At 47.0% G+C, this 19457-nt stretch overlaps 1 protein-coding gene across 1 annotated transcript; it reads right to left on the reverse strand.

Moving 5' to 3' along the window:
• Nucleotides 1-256: 256 nt before the first annotated feature.
• Nucleotides 257-9407, reverse strand: GLRX (glutaredoxin). Its single transcript, XM_061188007.1, has 3 exons — nt 9124-9407; nt 2983-3102; nt 257-1374 (listed from the first exon to the last, which is right to left on the reverse strand). The coding sequence occupies exons 1-2, from the start codon at nt 9328-9330 to the stop codon at nt 2989-2991; spliced, it is 321 nt and encodes a 106-aa protein (XP_061043990.1). The 5' UTR covers nt 9331-9407; the 3' UTR covers nt 257-1374; nt 2983-2988.
• Nucleotides 9408-19457: the final 10050 nt, after the last annotated feature.

Consider the following 19457-nt stretch of genomic DNA (forward strand, 5'->3'; position numbering starts at 1 on the left):
GAGAAATAGGAAAATGGAATGTGGTATGAAAAAGACTATTATTGAATCCTAAACATTATTCAATAGGCTAGTGTTGACATATTCAAATTATGAAATTTACAAAATTACACCAACCGTTTATACTCAGTGAAGGACAATAGCATGTGCCTGCAGGGGATGAACATGAAAAAACTTTAAGTTGGTATATTCTGCAATAATCACATTCCTTAAGGTCTTGAGAACGTAGAAAAGAATTGGACAAAAATCACTGTGTGATCCATGGGTACTTCTTTATTAGAGAAGAAATTAACCATTCATACTAGAGACTCCAGAGGGAAATTAACTTAATCTTGCAATTCTAGAACAGCCTTCACAATAAGGAATTCTTAAGTTTTCATAGAGTGAGGGGGAAAGAAAGGAGAGAGAGAAAATCATTTAGAACAGAGTTTCCCAAATTTGGCTACTTTCACAGACATATTCTTGGAGGTGGGGATACAAGTTTTCTATGTAACATTTAAAATTTTATGTTTTACTTTTGTTTATAAACAAATTAATACACACTTGTTCAGGATTCCCTGGACAACCATCTTATGTAACAGTGTTGCCATGTGATCATAGCATCTGCATTTATACCTCTGATCCCTGTGGCCCAAAATGAAGACCAACCGTGCTTAACTTTTCAGTGGCATCTCTCAGACTGCGTGCTCAGACCCTTCACGGAATTGCTGAATATTTCCTGTGAGATCTATGAGTTGTCACGGTTCAGAACACTGGTTCACGGCAGTGATTCTCACAGTAGGAGGGGGTAGGAGGTGGGGTGGGGATGGTGGCTAGGGAGACACCCTTTGAAAAAGTAGATTCAAAATATCTATTGATTTCATAATACAAATTCTATAAAGTCAAACTCAACAAAATAATCTTTGGACAGTAGCAGAAAACCAACTATAGATTCAACCCAGGAGGTCTGGGATATACTTGGTTGAGAAACACTGGTGTTGAGGTAGAGGAGCCCCAGCATGTGGAGAACACGTAGTAAGGAACACGTGCCAAAGACAAGGAACATCTTTTGGGTCAGTGAGTGAATCCTAAGCATATCTTGTCTTTTTGGAAACCAAAGGGCCAATCCACAAGAAACCCGAGACATCCATCGAACTTCTCAGACCTGTTGTTCTGGGCAAGTTGGTCCCCTTTTAATGCTGAGTCAAAAGAAGAAAAAGCTGTTTTTGCCCCCAAAATGCCCCCCACCCACTTTATTTGCGTTAACATATTTCAAACTTTTAAGTAAACAGTTGCTGTAGCTGGGTAAACGTAGCCCCAGGTCCATCCACCAGGAAGTGCTGTCATTATCTGCAATGCCATCCAGCTCTCACGGGGGATATCAGCCTGGGGTCTGCTCTGCTAGGAAAAAATACAAAGAATTGGATTTTCTTGGAAAAGATCAATTCCTCTCATTTCCCTTTCATTACCAGAACACTTACTCTTGCTGTTTAAGCATAATCGGTTACAGATGGCCTTGAGATGCAAGTTGCCAGTAGAATACTGAGAGCATAATATGCTGAAGGACAATGCAGATAAAGAGACCTGGGGAATATGGCGGACTCTAGTGCCCACGCCAACGTAGAGGTAGCTGGGGAAATGGTGTTTCCCACCTTCCCAGGAAAGTCGTAAGTTTTCTTTCATTCTCATCTAAGCCTAAATTGCTAAAGAGTGTTCCAGAAAAGCAAACATTTGGCACAGCAGTTAATTGGGTTTTGAATGCTTTTGTGCATGGGGTGAGGCCAGAAAGCTAACCCAAACAGACAGTGTTTATTTGAGGGGATGATGTTGTAGAATTGTGATTAAAAGTTTATAACATTGACTATTTTATTTCAAGGGATTCAGTTGCATTTTTCAGACCTTGTTTTTTCACTTCCTGTTGCTATTCTGAGTAACCACCACAAATTATATGTACTCATTGCTCAAGGGTTAATTATTAATTAGTGGGCAATAAATACTCCTCAAAGAACATTTTAATTTGAACCCCTTTCTCCTTTGGCTAAAACAAACAAACAGAGTCTTTCCACCTGTGAGTCAGTGCAATTGGCCTGCTTAGAAGCTAGCTTGCACTAACAAGAGCTGGGGGGAGGGGAGTCCATCAGACCCCAAAAGTATCTTGATTCCTTTCTGAAGAATTCATCACCCTATGGTTTTCGATTCAGTCAAAGATCTCCTTTAGGTTACAATTTTAGAAAACTTTGTTTTGTCATTTGGGAAGCCAATTAGATTGAATTGATTTGCAGGGTGAACACAGGTAAAGCAAAAATTACCTTGATTTCACATTGCACTTAGAATAATCTAGGTTGCTTACCATGGCCTGTGTGCTCTGGTCCCTGCCCACATTTGTTACTACTTTTCCTTCTTTCTGCACTTCACTCAGTCCGCTCTTGCTTGCTTTCAGTTCCTTGAATATTCCATACTTGTCACCTCAGGGCCTTTGTACTTGCTATTATTCCTTCTGCCTGAAAAGCCCTTCTGCTTCATCTGTACATGGCCGTCTCCTTGTTGTCAATCAGGTCTCAGCTCAACCAGCCCCTCTGAAAAAGGCCTTCCCTTACCACATTAGCTTAATTTGCTCCCCATCCCCCTGCCATGTTCTATCAAATTATTCATTTGTTTCAGGAATTATTTACTTACTTGTTTTTGATCGGTCTACCTCTCTAGAGTATAAGTTCCATGTTATCTTTTTGTTCATCTCTGTATTCCCAGTGTCTCGTACAGTGTCTGGCACATAGTAAGTGCTAAATAAATATTTGTTAAATGAAGGTTGAGTGAAAAGCTTTCCTCCCATTGATGAAATTAATCCATTTGTAAAATGGGAAACTCATACATGACGTCACAGTTCCTCAAATCACCCCAGATCATTCTTTCCCTAGCCAGAGTGCCTTCCTAGATTGTAATAAAACGTGGCAGTAGAATTACACCATCTCCCAGTGTTCCTGGCCCAGTGTCCCACCTGTCACTCACCTATAATTATTGTAGAGCTCCAGTTTGCTTTAGCCATGTCAACAGCTCCCCTTTCACATGCATATTTACTAGTTCAGTGCATCCACCTATGCAGTCTTGACCGATGAAGACCCGAGGTACCTAAAAAAGCAAACAAGCCAGGACATTTAGAGAACATCATTATTAGATTAGACATTTTACCCTTCCTCTAAATTTTTCCCATGATCCAAAGCTTTTCAGATCACTTCACAACCTCCTCATGTATATTCTTTCAGGGCAGAACTTTATTATAAGCATAAAATTATTCATTCAAGAACCTTCTTAAGCCAAGATGCTTTTCAAATAGAATGTTCTGTGTGTGTGAGATTGTCTAACTTGTCAAAGGGATTTAAAAATTTTACTCTACGTTTCAGGGAAAGAGTTTTGGTTGGCCGCAGCTGGACCACCCTGATTGAATTCTGGTTCCTCTACAGCTGGGACCACACCTGAGCCCTTAAACTGAGTCATGGCAACCAGGAAGGAGTCTGTCTCTAAGTACAGCTGGAAAAGTATTTGCATCAGTTCTCTGTCCCTGATTTTAGACTCACAGTTTATTAGTCGTCTCTCTCGTCTGTGAGCTCTGTCCTCAGCTGGGGAAGGGGTGGTGGTGTCTGAATCTCCTTCTCTAATACCTGGCCCATCATAAGATGTTTAAGTGCTGCAGCCCTGGGAGCAAGGACATGCATCTGCTTTGGTTTCACACCTGGCATGGGTGGGTGGCCCAGGGCCAGCCAGGCTGACACAGTCATTGTACCTGCTGAACGTGTTCATCTTGAGTCAAACTCAGGCTCCCTCCCTGCTGCTAGGTAAGGCGTGTTCCAGGATTCTAGAGGGCTCTTGGAAGGAGGAGAGAGGAGGAAGTCTTTTCACTGTGGCTCAGGCAAATTCCAGGCCAGGGGTGTTACAGAAAGGCTGACTGGCAGTGAAGAAACAAGCACAATGCGGGTACCCTGAGTGGTCAGGAGCAGGCAGGTCCTCTCCCAGAACACTAGGAACATACCAGAAGGGGCAAGAGAGGTGAAAGACAGAAGGCGGCAAGAATATTTTCAAAGCTTTTGACTTTCCTCAGAAGGCATAGTAATTCAGATGCATTTTTAAATTGAGGTATAGTTGATGTACAAGTTTCAGGTGTATAACACAGTGATTCACAATTTTTATAAATTATATTCCACTTATAAAATATTGGCTATATTCTCTGTGTTGTACAACATATTCTTGTAGCTTATTTTATACATAATAGTTTGTACCTCTTAATCTCCTACCCCTGTATTGCCCCTCTTCCCTTCCCTCTCTCCACTGGTAACCACTAATTTGTTCTCTATATCTGTGAGTCTGCTTCTTTTTTGTTATATTCACTAGTTTGTTGTATTTTTTTACATTCCACATATAAGTGATATTATACAGTATTTGTCTTTCTCTGTCTGACTTATTTCACTTAGCATAATACCCTCTAGGTCCATCCATGTTGTTGCAAATGGCATTATTTCATTCTTTTTTATGGCTGAGTAATATTCCATTATATATATATACCCCATCTTCTTTATCCATTCATCTGTTCATGGACACTTAGGTGACTTCCATATCTTGGAAACTGTCAATAATGCTGCTATGAACATTGGGGTGCATGTTCAGATGAAATTTTTTTTTTTAAGTGTGAGAGTTGAGAAAAAGGGCCGGATTATTTCAGGTAAGTCCTTACCTTATTTTTATTAAGAAGGGGGTCTGGGTGGAAGTAGGCTTTAAAAATTAAGGCCCCAAATTGAAAGAATCCTGCACTCCATTGCCATGACTATTTCCTATGTCCCGAGAGTGGGGAAGAGCACACAGGACTGTGTTCCAGCAAGAAAGCCTGGTAATGTCCTCCTCAGTCACAGAAGGTGACGCCTGTCCCACCTGCACTGCACGCCTGTGTGGGGACTTTGCAAATGGAAGCCCCATCAAGGCAACATTGCTTTTTCACTAGCTGAAAGAATATGCAGAAGTATGAGGTCAGAAACCTAACTTTCCCCCTGGATCTGGCCATTATTTTAGGGAAAATAAAGCACCTCCTAAATTGTTGGGGGCCTTTTGGCTTCTATCTCCCCAGGAACAGTTGGCTGTGGTCAGTTGCAATGGTAAATAAAACAGAATCCTAATGTAATTCTAATGTAATTCTAAACCAGGGCTCCTTCTGTTGAAGCCATTACCTAAAGGAGTAAAACTCATCTGAGCTTTAAATAAGGACGAGATGTATTCATTCTTGAACTTCTGTTATTTTCAGAAAGAATTAAGCAATGGTCACTCCTCTTGCCACTTGCCACATCTCCACCTTTGGCCAGGGTGCTGGCCCAGAGGGTTTGAGTTCAGTTATTTAGAGAGAAGGCCCTGAGGAGTAAGGAGTCTTCTCCTTAGATAGCTGTTCTCAAACTTGAACCCTGCATCAGAAGTGCAGAGGGCTTGTTAAAACATAGGTTTCTACTCCTTCTCCGCAAATTTCTGATACAGGAGATCCGGGTTGGGGCTCAAGAATTTGCATTTTGACAAGTTCCCAGGTGATGCTGACTCTCAGGGGTCACATCTGCAAACCACTGGTTGGCACTGATAGTGGTTCATTCCTCCTGCGGTAACTGAGGCTTTGGGAACCCACAGCTCTACAGCAGCCCCTAACCACCTGAGGCAGGCCCTGAAACATGATCAGGGCGGAGTTCTGTGCAGACCATCTGGCTACAAGCTGGCTTGCCTGAGAGCTGAAAGGCCCCATTGCCCTTACACCCACCCTCTAGGCTAGGCAACAGTTGGCTGTGGTCAGTGTGATCAGTTGGCAGCAGGACAGTGTGGGAGGCTGTGGTGACAAAACAGGAAGCTGTTGATGTAGCTGAGGAAGGGAGACTCGTCTTCTGTGCCCTCCCCTCCTGGCCCATCCGCCTCTTCGGAGGAACTTGAGTCTGTTACTGCCAAGAAGCAGAGAACTGCCACCATAAAAGCAAGCGTGGGAATTCTGGGGCCCTTCCTCTCCTGGAGCTTTCTGCAGCCCCGGCTGCAGCTAGGTGGCATCTCCTGCACTCTAGTGTTACTCAGAGGCTCCCAACACTCTGCAGCACCTCCTTGGCTACTCCCTGGTACAAGACACCATCTTTCCTCATCTGAATTACTGCTCTAGCCTCCAGAGGTCTCCCAGCTTCAACCCTCACCCTGGCTTTCCTGTCGTCTCTTCCCCCACAGCCACTGGAGCGACCCTTTCAAAATCAAGTCAGATAGGGTTATTCCTCTGCTCAAAACCCTTCAGTGGCATCTCATCTCCTGTCACAAGCACACTCCGTGTGATAGCTTGAAAGGCCTCGCCAATCTATACCGCGTGATCTCTCGGACCTCATCTCCTCCTAACTCATAATGTTCCACCCATACAGGCCTCCTTGCCAGGCATACTTCTACCCCAGGACCTTAGCACTTGCTGTTCCCACTGCATGAAATGCCCTACCCCTACATTTCTGCATGCCTTGATCCCTCACTCCCTTTAGAGATCTACTAAAATCAGTGAGGCCCTGATGACTCCATTTAAAACTGTACCTTGCTGCCTACAGCCTACCTGCCTTTCCTGCCTGTTTTTTTTCCCATAGCACACATCACTTACCACCTTGCAACATACTGTTTTATTAATTGCATTTACTAGAATGTAAGTTCCACAAAGGCAGGAATTTTTGTTTGTTCTGTTCATGGCAGTATTTCCAATGTCCAGAAAAGTGCCTAGTATAGTAGGTGCTTAAAAGTATTTGTTGTATCTAGCAAAATCATCCTTCAAAAGCAAAGGAGAAAAAGATTTTCTCACACAAACAAAAATTAAGGGAATTTGTTGCCCAAAGATCTGCCTCGTAAGGAACGTTCAAAGACGTTCTTCAGAGAGAAGGAAAATGATAGAGGTCAGAAACTTGAATTTACATAAAGAAAGAACACTAGGGAAAGGAATAAGTGAAGGCACTGATCTAGGAGCTGTGGCTATAGCGAAATCAAAACCAGTTTCTCCAAGTACATGGCCTGATAGAAGGCCTACGTTTCTGTAATCAGTCAAGTCTCGCTGGGCTCCTACTATTTGCATAGCACACAGGCATCACAGGATAAGCAAGATAGCGACAGCTCTCAAGGTTTCCAGTCTCTTCTAATAGAAACCCTTCACTGTTCGGGATCATGAAGTATACAACTTCAAAGGGTTTGTTCTTCCCCTTGGAGGAATGGCATTCAGGACTCAAGAACCTGTGAAAAGTATTTTGAAAAATTCAAAAACAAACTTAAAAGACCACTAGAAGAAAAAGTGTTGCTTTACAATGAATTGAAAAAAAAGTTGTTGAATGAATGCGTGAAGAGGTTTGTTTTTCCTGCTAGAGAATAGGTGCTGCCAGGCTGAAAGATGTAGCTCCCAAACCTGGTTGCAAATTAGAATTACCTTTTTATTTTTTCGACAGGAGATAAACTCTGTTTTCACTTCCAGATTTTTTGAGGTATAACTGACAAATAAATATGTGTGTATTTAAGGTGTACATGTCATGGTTTGATACACATATACTACATTAAGAAATGATTACCGCAATCAAGTTAATTAACATACCCATAACCTCACAGCTACCATTTGCATGTGTGTGTGGTGAGAACACTTAAGATCTAATCTCAAGCAAATTGCAAGCACACTATACAGTATTACTAATTATACAGTATTACTAACTATAGTCACCATGCTGGACGTTACATCTCCAGAACTTATTCATCTTATAACTCAATGTTTGTATCCATGTCCTAGGGGTCTTTAAAACTACTGATGCCTGGCTGCCACCTCCCATATTGTGATTTAATTGGCATGTGGTGTGACTAGGGCATTGGGAAGTTTTTTTTTAAAAGCTCTTCAGGTGATTCTGATGAGCAGCGACGTTTGGGAACCGCTGGCCCAGAGGGATGCCTCACAGCGGGGGCCACAGGCGTACTTACACTGCCCTTTCCCTCCTTCCAGAGACCAGGGTCCTCAGCTCACAGCAGGGGCCCTGGAAGCAATGGCGTATAGCGTGTTTTGCCTCTTTCTGCACCAGAAGGCTGATTTCTGACTGGAGAGGTGGGGAGAACAGCCTCCCAGGCTTTACACTGAGAAGCCGGAAAAAACACGGTAAGTCAAACTAAACCTGAGCTAGGATATGTGCTTCTGCAAACGCTGTGTCCTAGAATGTGCGTCCTGAAAGGGAGTTTGGGTGAGCTGGTGGGACGGGACTCACCACCATGCCCCCGCCCCAGCACCTGAACTGATGCTGGTGATCTGGTTGGCTGGCTGTCTCGTCGGGAAGCCGTGGGTGCTGAGGAAGAGGAAGGCTTTTCACATAGGGGACAGCGGTTCTTAGGGTCCCACTGTCTACTCATAGCAAAAAGGGATGTAGAGGTCAGCTCCTCCAGTCTGGTGCTGCAGCTAGGAGGTCCCTGAGAGTCACGGAGCTGGTGACTTACCAGGATCACACAGCAAACCATTGCGAGAGCCATCCGGAACTCTGGCCTCTGGACTCCCTAACAGGCCTGGAAACATCCCATAATTTAGATTAAGGAGCAATAATGAGCCGTTAGATTTTTCCAGTGGGAGGAGTTGGATAAAATATGGAAGAATGAGCGATTTAGGTGAAGGTTAACGAGAGCCTAGAGAAAAGATGGAAGGACAGCAAATCCCACTTGGCCCTGTGAACGCAGAGCAAAGAGTGCACGCGATTCTTGCACAACAACAGAAATGTACCGATCACACTTGGCCCCTGCATCCCTCCTTCCACCCCAGCCCTGCAAGCGCAGACTGTCAGTGCTTAAAACAAAGACTCCAGATAGCTCCCCAGTGACTCCTGGGCAGCTGCTGGGCCCGCTGCCCCTGACGCCCAACACAATCCGCTGTGCTCCCTCCTCTGATCTGAGAGCACCGTTGGCCGAAGTCCAGCCACCCATTCAAGGAAGCAGTGTCGTCTCTCAGGCGCCCTCCCCCACCTGCACAGCCCTCCAGCCGCCTGGAGTGACAGACAGAGCCCTAGCGGTGTCCTAGAGAAAGGCACAGGCGTACCACGTTCACAGCCCCGACAAGAAAAAGGAATCTGGGAGCCTTCACCCCAGCCTTTTAGAAGGAAACCCCAGGCTCACCGTTCTGGCTCCTGTGAGTTGTTGCAAACAGTCTTGAATCTCGTTGGTGTCACCGCGGGCTGTGATATCGACAAATTCCAAAAGCCCTTGCTTGAAGGGCAACTGGCTGAGGAGCTCTTGGGCCCTTCTGCTGTAGGGGCAGGTGGGCTTGATGAACACAACTACCTTCCCAGGCTGGATTTTGCTGTTCACAAACGCTTGAGCCATGCTCACAGGCTGCTATGTCCTGGGGAGGAAACCTCGATTGCAGGTATTGCTTGGGAGTAAAGCGGCGGCCCAGCCAGCTGGCTCTCATTTAAAGGAACCTCCCTGGAGGAGGAGTTTGCCCGGTAGCGCGCTCGATTTTTAAAGGGCCAGTCCTGAAGTCATTTCAGTCTGGAGTGATTCAGCAGCTAGAGCTTCGGAGGAACGCCCGCTGGTTATGTCATCATCAGTAGCTATGTCCAGGCTGTCATTGTCCTCAGCCCCTTCAGAAGCGCCTGCTCTTGGGAAGAGAACAGAGTCAAGTCACTCTCGGGAAGCAGAAAGCGTGCAGACCAGCCCCAGGGAGGGGGCGGAGCAGACAATCAAACCTTTGTTGTCTCTGAGACACAGTTTCTAAAAACATAGGCAGACAGAATCATTCAAGAAACAGAATGCGCTGAAATCTCTTTAGAAGAAGTGAAATTCAGATGGTGACTTTGTGTCCCGTCTTGCTTGGCCTGCACTGTTTGCCGTTGTCACTGTTTAGTGGAATTAGCTCCCCACTTTGAAACATCTGGAGATTTCACAAAAGAACCTGGACCCGCGACCTCTCTCTGAAAGGTCAGGTCGTCTTCATTTGTGGCAGCAGCTGGGGCAGAGTTGTTGTTCTTTGGGTAGGGCAGACGGCGGCTCAGGTAGGCCACTGCCCGCCCCTAGCCGGGCTGGCTCACGCCTTCCAGACCCCTGCTGTTCGTCCCTAAGCATTTGAGTTTGTGACCCTTGAACTGCACTTTAGCATGGGAGTGAATTCCAGCACAAACCCAAATTTCAAACTGCAGGTCCAATGAAGGTCTTTTTCTCTGTTTGACCCTTTGTTTGTGACCCTTGGTTTTCAGTTGTGAGTCTAAGGGGTGAAATAACTCACTTCTCACAGTCACCTGAGCGTTGTAAGACGCTGTAGGACCTGATGCTCTTCCCTGTGGTGCCCACCCTCCCGAGTGGGGCGAGCGAAGTCTTTTGTTCTAGGGCCAGTTCTGACCCCTCCATGTGCAGTAAGTTAAATAAACAAAGCAAGGAAAAAAGGAAAACCACCTCCTTGAAAAGCGAACTATCCTTTTCCCCAGGAGGTTTTACACTGAAACTAGGGCCCAAGCTGGAGCTGCACACCTTCACTGATTGTCACGTCAGAATCCCAAGCATAGCATGATTGAGAGAAGGGAAGAAAATTGACTCCTGGAAGCAGCTCTAATTATTACTACAATTAAATGGCAAAGCAAGAAACCCGGATTCTGAGTCACAGAGAGGGACTAAGATATGAGATCTCTGGCCCCAGAAAGAATGTGCTAGGGCGGGAGGCCTGAGGTGACTGGTCCACGTCAGGCTTGGGACTTCCTAACCCGCAGCTTCATTCTCTCCTGAATAAGCTCCTGGCAGAGTCCTTGTCGTCTCTCTTCGTTTCGTCCTTTCGCTCGGACTCCTGTGGCCGGGCCCCTCGCTGAAGCCCGGGGCCTCTTCAGGGCCACCTTCTTCCCTCCTGCGCAAGGGTCCGCAGCACACCTCGCGCCTGGCACTTCCCTCAGAACCGCTCTCTTCTCAGCATCTGGGCGTAGCCTCTCCTGCTCCGCTGGCTCTTTTTCCTCAGCATGTGACTCTGGTCAAGTCTCTGCCTTGTTACAGACCACCACCACCACCTTCCATCTCCTTGACCCTGCTTTCCTGCCCTTCCCTAAAAGCCAAGTCTCATAGGACTTGCTGTTATGTTTGCCATCTGAACTTGACCCACCTCCCATCCTGTCCTCACCTCAGTGCAGTCTGACCTCCTTCTCAACCGTTCTGCTGAAACTCCTTTGGCCAGCATCAATCATGACTACCACGTTGCTAAATCACCTTGCAGCCAGGTGTCCTGCCTGAGACTGACCCAGAAGTGTGGGTGTGGAGTTTCTGGTAAACTGGTGAAGTGAAACTCCCAAAGGATCTGTTTGCATAGGGTTCCTGGAGGGTTGGGTACCTGGGGCAGAGATCAGGGTGCAGGAGGAGAGAACTTCTGTTGTCTGCCCTACAGCTGAGGCCCAGGGAGTGGTGTCTGAAGCCTTAGGACAGATGGCCACAGGACACAGCTGAAGAAGGCCTTTTCATGAGACTTGGAACAAAAACAGATGGCAAAGAGAGGGAGTCTTCTCCACTGTTCAGAAAATGCCGTGGCTTCAGTGAAGAATTCAAAGCATAGAATACTCTGTTGCGTTAACATCATGAAAGTTTATAGCTTTGGCACATCAGGAGATGGAACCCATGGATCTCGGGGGTATTTCAGGGCGGGCAGCCACCATGGGGGCTGCCATCCTGGAGTGCTGTGGACATCAAGAGGGGGTGTGTGTGGAAGAGACATGAGGACTCTTCTTGGGCTTGTGCACCCCCAGGCACTCCCAGAAATACTGGGAAGCAAGGACTCTTTTCAAGGCAGTGGAAGTCCTGCTCTGCAGATAGTTGGCAACAAGCTAGTGATCCATGTGAAATATGAAATACGGGCTATTACTATTAATGTGATCTCATTTGTACCGCAGGCTGATGAGGGCTGGGACAATCTGGCCACAAATGAGCATTTTTCAGGCTCTTTTGCTTACTTGCCCACTTTGCGGGATTTGACCCTGTAGACCACTGTCCCTCCATCTCCCCTCCTCCCCCCAGCTCTCTTCTTCCCAATGTCATTTGCAGCTTGATCTCTTTCTCCTTCCTGTATCTCTGGGTATTCTGTCTCAGCCTCTTCCTCAGGAGTTTTGCCTGCACATGGGGTATATCCTGGGGCTTGGTCCTCTTCTCCCTCTGTGTACACCCTCCTTGAAAGATTTTGTCTGCACACGTGGCTCCAGCTATCACCTTTTTGTTGATGAGCTCCACATTTATTTTTCTCATCCAGAACTCTTTCCTAAGCCTCAGGAATTGATAGTTCATTGCCTACTGAGAAGACCCACTTGGGGTTCCTCAGGCATCTCAGCCTCTGCGTGACCAAAATGGAAGCCAACCTCCTGTCTCTTCCATACCTGCTTATCCTCCCGGGAGTACTGTCATCTATCCATCGGCCAGGGCAGAAACCTGGGAGGCATCTTGACTGCTGCTTCTTCCCCAGCTCCCTGCTTTTTATTTATGCAGAGTGACCAAACTCTAACAATTTTGCCTCCTAAGTAGCTCCCCAGTCTGACTGCCCCTGCCTTGGTCCAGCCCTCATCAGTTCTTTGCTAGATCTTGTTAGAATCTCCACCTTGACCTCATTGCCTGGCCTGACACGGCTGCTGGGATGATCTTTATGTATGTACATCCTGTCATGTTCTCTCTTTTTCTTAGAAAACTTCCATTTTTCTCTAGGATAAACTCTAGATTCCCTAGTGGGAATGTGGCCCTGTGTGATTGGTCCTCCCTGCCTTAGCCACGTCGCTGCCTTTGCCCCACATTTCTCCTTTACCCCAGCTGTATCGAGTCTGAGCCATTGCACCTGCTCTGCTCTCTGTCCATGGTGCCCCTGGCCCCCATTTCTGTGTGGCGGACTCCTGCTGGTCCAACACGACCCAGATCATGTCTTGACTCCTCTAGGAAGTACCCCTGAACACAGATCTCTTTTCCCCGCTGGGTTGGGTGCCCCTCAGCTGAGCTCACACAACATGCTGTACTCTGACTCATGCCATTTCATTGTTCTTTTTTACTCCTTTTCTGTAATCTACAGTGAGCTCCCTGAAGTCAGGGAAAGGGCTTTCATCCCTGTATTACCAGAGGCCAGATGCACACTGGTCCTTATCCATCCACCCATGCATCTACTCTACAAACATTAATCAGCTCCTCTGGGCCAGACACAAAGATCATATGCAACCCCAGCCCTTAGGACGTTATAGTCTAGGGGAGACGATACAGACATGGAAAATGAACCCAGTGTTATAAAGTATTCTAGGTGGTATAATAGAAGTATGTATGGGCATGAGGGTGACCAAAAGAGAGTGGTCACTCCCACCTGGAGGGTGCTTAGGGAAAGGTAGACAAAGATGAGCTAGGCTGAACCTCGAGAGAGGAGATGTTTTTGAGTCCACAAGGTAGGGAAGTGCACTTCAGGCAGAGGGAGCAGGAAATGTGAGAACGACATAGAGGGCACTTGGTGTTAAGTGTAGTCACGTGTGAATAGAGCATTAAGGGTTCGAGGGGAGAGAGGAGAGAGACAGCTGGAGAACAGGTGGATCATGGGTGTCTTTTACCACGCTGAAGACTGAGGACTTTACATATAGGCAGTGAGGAGCAGTAATAGATATATTTTAAGCATGAGTAGATGTGCAATTCAATGTTTGATGAATTCAGCATGTTGTGACATCTTCCGTTCAGCACAATGAGTGGCTAAATGCAACTTGACCACAGAAGGAATGGTAGGGATGCTTTGAAGCAGGCAAACATTTAGGGTCCTTCAAGGCTCACCCTGGGACTGGTCCTGGCTTCCACAAGGCTTGGAGTGTGCAGAAGGGCAGCTCAGTGGGTGATGGGCTGCCGGTTTTCTGAGCTGCCCTCCAGACCTCTAGACTCATCCTGGCTGCCCTTGGCCCTGTCTGTATGCAGCTGCAGGAGTTCAGGTGAATGAACCATGTGGCCAGCAACCCTTTCTAGCCTCAGACACATGCAGATTCTGGTGTGTGGCTGTGCCCGTTTTCAGAGTCTATCTTGTTTGATGCTCTCTCTCTAGATTTGACCACAGAGCACCAATCTGACTCTCACTGTAGACTCTACCTCCAATTTGACCTCAGAAGACACTGATGCTGACTCTAACTATGGTCCCTCACCTTCTACCTCTGAGGGGGGCTGCTCGGTGCTGAACTCAGAAACACTACAGCCCCCATTTACTGCGGACCTACTGTGTGCCAGGCTCAGTGCTAGGAGCTTTACATACATCATCTCTAATCCTCACAGTGACTTTGAAAGGTAGATACTTTGGATCCCAAACTGACTAGAGGAATAAGGAGATGGTCCCTGACTTGAAGGACTTGAAGTTTAACCAAAGTCAGGAGTAGAGGCTGCTTTCCAATAGGCTCCACCATATACTTGGGAAGTCTCTCCAAAAGTTGCCACCTTTTCTAAGATCCAGGCTCAGTTCGATATAGCATGTCACCCACTGATACTGGTGCCTTGAGAGTCCCTGGGTCCCACTGAGGTTTCTTGCTATCATTTGAGCTCAAGACTGTATCCTTTACCTTTCCAAGTGTTTCACCACATGCAGCTCTTACTCTTTCTATTGGCTTCGTGGGAGGGCTTTCTCTCCTCTCCTTAACCGAATCATGTCAGGCAAACCAAACTGAGCCGTTTATTAGGAATCTCTTTATTAGGTACAGCAGGAAGGAAGTGGCATTATGTTTCTCTCTTTTCCCAACTCTTGGTGCCAAGGTAGGATATTTCACAGGGCATCTGGCCTGTCTCCTTTGGGATGGTTGTGATTGGGGAAAGATGAAAGGTGAAGGATTCCCCTTGGGCTGTGACTTGCATTCCCTCTAAGGGGTTCTAGGGTACTTTGAGAGAAAGCACAGAGATTTAGACTTCAGAGCATCGTATAAACAAGCAAAATATGATAACTCCCGCTTTTATAGCCCCAGCCTCTAACCGGGTTTATCAGCTTGGATATTTTAGGTAGAAAGAAACAAAATACCCAGTTTAAACCAGTTTTCATTAGAGGGTTGATTTTCTTGGCTATCAGGAAGTTGGAGGTACGAGGCAGGCTCAGAGGCTCAGGGATCCAGGGCTCTGGGTGGGTGTATCTGAGATTCTCGTGGTCCTCTCCTCATGGCTGCAGGTTGGCTGCAGCTGGTCCAAGCATCCGTCCTCACATAACTGTGTTCAAAAGTAAGAGGAAGAGGGTGGCCCCGGCAGGGGGTGACACAGGTAGGGCATTCCTCCTCCGTGCTTTCCCCTCAGCACACTTCCCTTATACCTCCTGGGCTGGAACTGGTTCACGTACCCTCCCCAAGGTTAGGGGCTCTCTCCCCTAAGCCCACTGATGTGTGCTTGATACCTGAGTTCTCTGGACCAGCACAAAGAGACAGCACAGCTGTTGGATAATCGACCCGCCTTACTCTCTGTCATACGTGGCACTCTGATTTTATTGACTAACACCCACCTTTCACCATCAAGAGCAGGGGTCTGCTTTTCACTGGTGCCTCCTTCCCAAGGTAGCTACATCGGAGGTGAAGGGATTTTCTGGACTAGTCCATCACTCCTGTATGTGCTAGGATGCCTCTGGCTGTAAGGAACAGAAACCCCAACTCCAACTGGCTTAAATAATAATATTCAAAAAAACAAAAGTCTGAAGTAGCGCAGCTTCGGGGCTGGCACAGTTGAGAGGCCTCAGCTCCATTCCCCTGCCCTTGTCCACGAGATGGCTTCACCCTCAGCCTGGCGGTGGAATCCCTCATCTCTGTGAACAACAGTGTCCAGAGGAAGTGAGAGAGGGTCACTTCTGAAGATTTCCCAAACCTCACCTGGTGGTGTTGGTCCACTTTGCCTCACAAGCTCATTCCTGACACAGATTAGCACAAGGCATGGAATGACCACACTTTTGGAGAGAGTAGGCCCATGCCTGGAGTGGAGACGGTTTAGCCTCTCCTGAGGGAGGGGGCCGTGTTGGGGAGGAGTGGACTCCTGGGCAAAGCTGGGAGGAGGAAGGGGAACATGGATGTGGGGGAGGCAACCACCAGCTCCCAGGACAAACTTCTTGGAAGCAGAGAGCCGCCAGCAGGGACTTTATCTTGTTTAGTCAAACGAAGCTGAAAACACTGAAATAAAGGATGACAGCTTCTGCTGTCAAATAGGTGGTTGTATCCACTTTTTTGATGCAATGCCTTCCAAGCCTAAATGTTTTCAGCAGTTTCAGATCTGTCACTTCCTCCTTTCCGAAGGCAGGTTATCAAAATGATATTTATCTGATAAGTATCCCCTCTGTATACCTGCCGTTTGCAGGTAGGAAAGCAGCCCCTGGCAGGTTTGGAGGCTGTCCAAGGCCCTCCAGCGATAGACTTGGGATTCAAGCCCAGGTGTGTCTGAGCCCAAAGCAGGTGCTCTCTGCTTTGCTCTGCCCAGCAAAGCCCCCGGTCTTAGAGGGAGGCCAGCGTCAGTCTGGAAGGGGCCTCAAAGGCCACCTACACTAGCCCTGTCGCGTGCTGGCATCCCCGCCAGGGCATTTTTCTGCCGTGCTAGTTCAGCCTGCCCTTGAGCCCCTCCGCGGAACAGGCAGGGATTGGAATCAATGAAAGGAACGCTGGGCATTTCCCACGGAGGGTGGAGCCTGCTCCTGGCTGTGAACCAAATGCCCACGCCCAACCCGAACACAACTTTCAAGTAGGAGGGAACATTGTATACTTTCATGCGGATTATAGGGCCAGGACGAGGAAGAAGGCAGAACATGTGTGCAAAGACATCATGTGAGAGACAATCACAGCTTTGCTTGTGAGAAAGAACATAATGGTTCCAAATGGGAGTGAAGATGAAATCACATTGCCAGGCTTTTCTGAAAGCACACCTGAGCACATTTCTTCTTTCATACTGAAGTCTCTTAGCCATGTGTCTCCCTCAGCTGGTGGCCTGAGTGCCAACTCGCTCCTTGAAGCTCAGCTTGATTCCACAAAGCTGATAAAGCTCAGAAAGCTTAACTGGACCTATGGTGAACTCACCCTACAATGCAAATTAGACATTCCTGTTATCATCTAAGTTCTAGTCTAACTTTTATCTGGATACCTTTCGTTGATACACATCCACTCCCCTGAACAGTCTACAAGCTAGTTTTATTTCTTGCTAATTCCCTTGATGTCAGTACAAAAGAAAACATTGATGAGTGTTCAACTTGAATACCCATCAGTGGGCAGTAATTTAGTAATAATATAGGAATATGATGGAAGACTGTGAAATTTTTTTTTAAGATTTTTTTTTTTGATGTGGACCATTTTTAAAGTCTTCATAGAATTTGTTACAACATTGCTTCTGTTTTATGTGTTGGTTTTTCGGCTGTGAGGCATGTGGGATCTTAGCTCCCCGACCAGGGATCGAACCCGCACCCCCTGCATTGGAAGGCGAAGTCTCAATCACTGGACAGCCAGGGAATGTCCCATGAAGAGGCAGACACATGTGAACTGGTGTGGGACAGTCTCTTGTTAAGATGCAGCAGGATGGCAGCAGTACGCTATCATCACTTGTGTGCAAAGAAATGGTATGTTGAGTGGGACTTTCTTTTTGCACTAGAATTGGGAGCCCAGAGCTGGGGATGAAGAAGGGTAAATACTGCATCTTCTATAGAAAGCCACCAACAGCTGGTGAGACTTCCTTTTCAGGGCTTGCCGAAGGATGACGGAACTGACCCTGTGATCAGCATGCTCTCCCCACCACCTCCCCCGACCCTGGGGGCCTAGAAAAGGATGTTGGTGTTTTTCCTTTTCCTCCTCCCAGCCAAGTGAGAAGGGTTCCAAGAGAAGCATTCTTGAAGATTGGCATGTACCTGCAACAAGGGAGACTGGTACCTCACTTGCCAATTGGTCAGCTGCTCAGGTTGTCAGTACCTTGGTGCCTACAGAGGAGGGCGAAGAGCCTTGGGAGAGATGGCAGGGTCTGGCTCGAAGAAGATGTGTGAGTTTCCCCTGGGGTGAATGGACACCAGGAAGGGGGACAGCATTGAGCCGTCTTGTTGTAGCAGCAGGAGCCTGAGGAGGTTGGAAGAAGTTAACCTGCAGCTGGATCTGCCACACTGGGGAAACTGTGTGGGAGGAGCTCTCTCTGAAGAACTTACCTGTGAGCCCCAAAGAGCCTGCATTAGGATGCTAGCCACTCAGAAAACATCACCAAGGGCTAGTATTGGCCAGGGAGCTGTGACCATTCACAGGGAGAGGACCACAATGTAAGCCACTAGGAGATATTTGCCTTCCTTCCGTCTTGTCCCTCTCAGTCCCCAGCCTTGAAAAAAGATGGAGAGAGATCTCATAGAGCTGATCACGTCCCTCCCGTGTCCACTCCAAGAGCTGGACTGGGTCAGGAGTGAAGGAGTGTATATGCCTGCTGCAGGTCCCCCAGCCAGCAACGGGGGTGGGGTTTGAGCTGATATGAGATTGGAATTTTAAACTAGATTAGATGAGACTCCTAATAACTAAAGGCAAGCAGGAAGCTATGGGATCTGTTCATCTTCTGCCCACCCGGCAGAGAAGGGAGATTGGACAGAGCACAGTAATAAGTCACAATCCGTGAAAAATAAAAACACTCCAGGTTAGTTTTTTGCAGCTTCATGTATCTGAATATGTATAGACTATCTCTAGAGGGACACACAAGAAATGGGGAGCAGAGACTGACTCTTGGGGGTGACTTGGGGACTGAATGCATTCCAAGGATGAGAGGAAAACCTACTTCCTGCATACCTTTTGTGCTGATTTTTGTTTGCTTGCTGCTATGCATGTATACGACACAAAATTGGCAGAAGGTATGCCAAAAGCAGTGAGATAGAACAGGAGTGGTGGAAGAAGTGGAGACAGGACCCTTAGATCTCAGAAAAACTTGGCCAAGTTCACCTCTTTAAGGGAATGGGCTCACACTGAGGTGTAAAACCCAAATTCCTTTCTGCCCCAGCAGGAGCGGGGTGTGGGGATGGTAGGGGCTACTCTGCACCCAGGTTGTTCCTGAGAAGCAGAAGATGAGCATGAATCTGGACGCTCACCTACAAGCCACGTGCTGGAAGCCGCCTGTCCCAATGGCAGGGCACGGAAGAGAGACTGCAGCGCACACAGCCCTCCACCTGCCCGTCCTGCAAGTGCTTGTGTAGAAAAACTCACAACATGCAAGGATGAGTAATCAAAAAGGAGCCATCACGACATCTATGTACAGACTGTGCAAGAGGAAAAGTCTGGACGCAGGAAGAGAGGAAATGTCAACAAAGCATTACAAGTTGTATGTATGAGGATTTTCCTTGTGGCATTGTCGGTAATAACAACAACAACCCTAAAACCTGAGAACCACCCAAACACTCATGAATAGGAATTAATTATACAAATCATGGTAACCTATATAACTGACTACTTTGAAGTCATTAAAAAATGAGTTATATATGTATGTCCTAATATGGAAAGGTCTTCAAGATATATAATTTTAAGTGATATAAATAAGCA

This window comes from Eubalaena glacialis, chromosome 4 (assembly GCF_028564815.1).
Source record: "Eubalaena glacialis isolate mEubGla1 chromosome 4, mEubGla1.1.hap2.+ XY, whole genome shotgun sequence".
NCBI lineage: Eukaryota > Metazoa > Chordata > Mammalia > Artiodactyla > Balaenidae > Eubalaena > Eubalaena glacialis.

Coding starts and splice junctions, on each gene's coding strand:
- GLRX (XM_061188007.1), bottom strand. CDS start 9,330: ATGGCTCAAGCGTTTGTGAACAGCAAAATCCAGCCTGGGAAGGTAGTT. Junction 3,103..9,123: donor AACTCACAGGAGCCAGAACG/GTGAGCCTGGGG, acceptor TTGCTTTTTTAG/GTACCTCGGGTCTTCATCGG.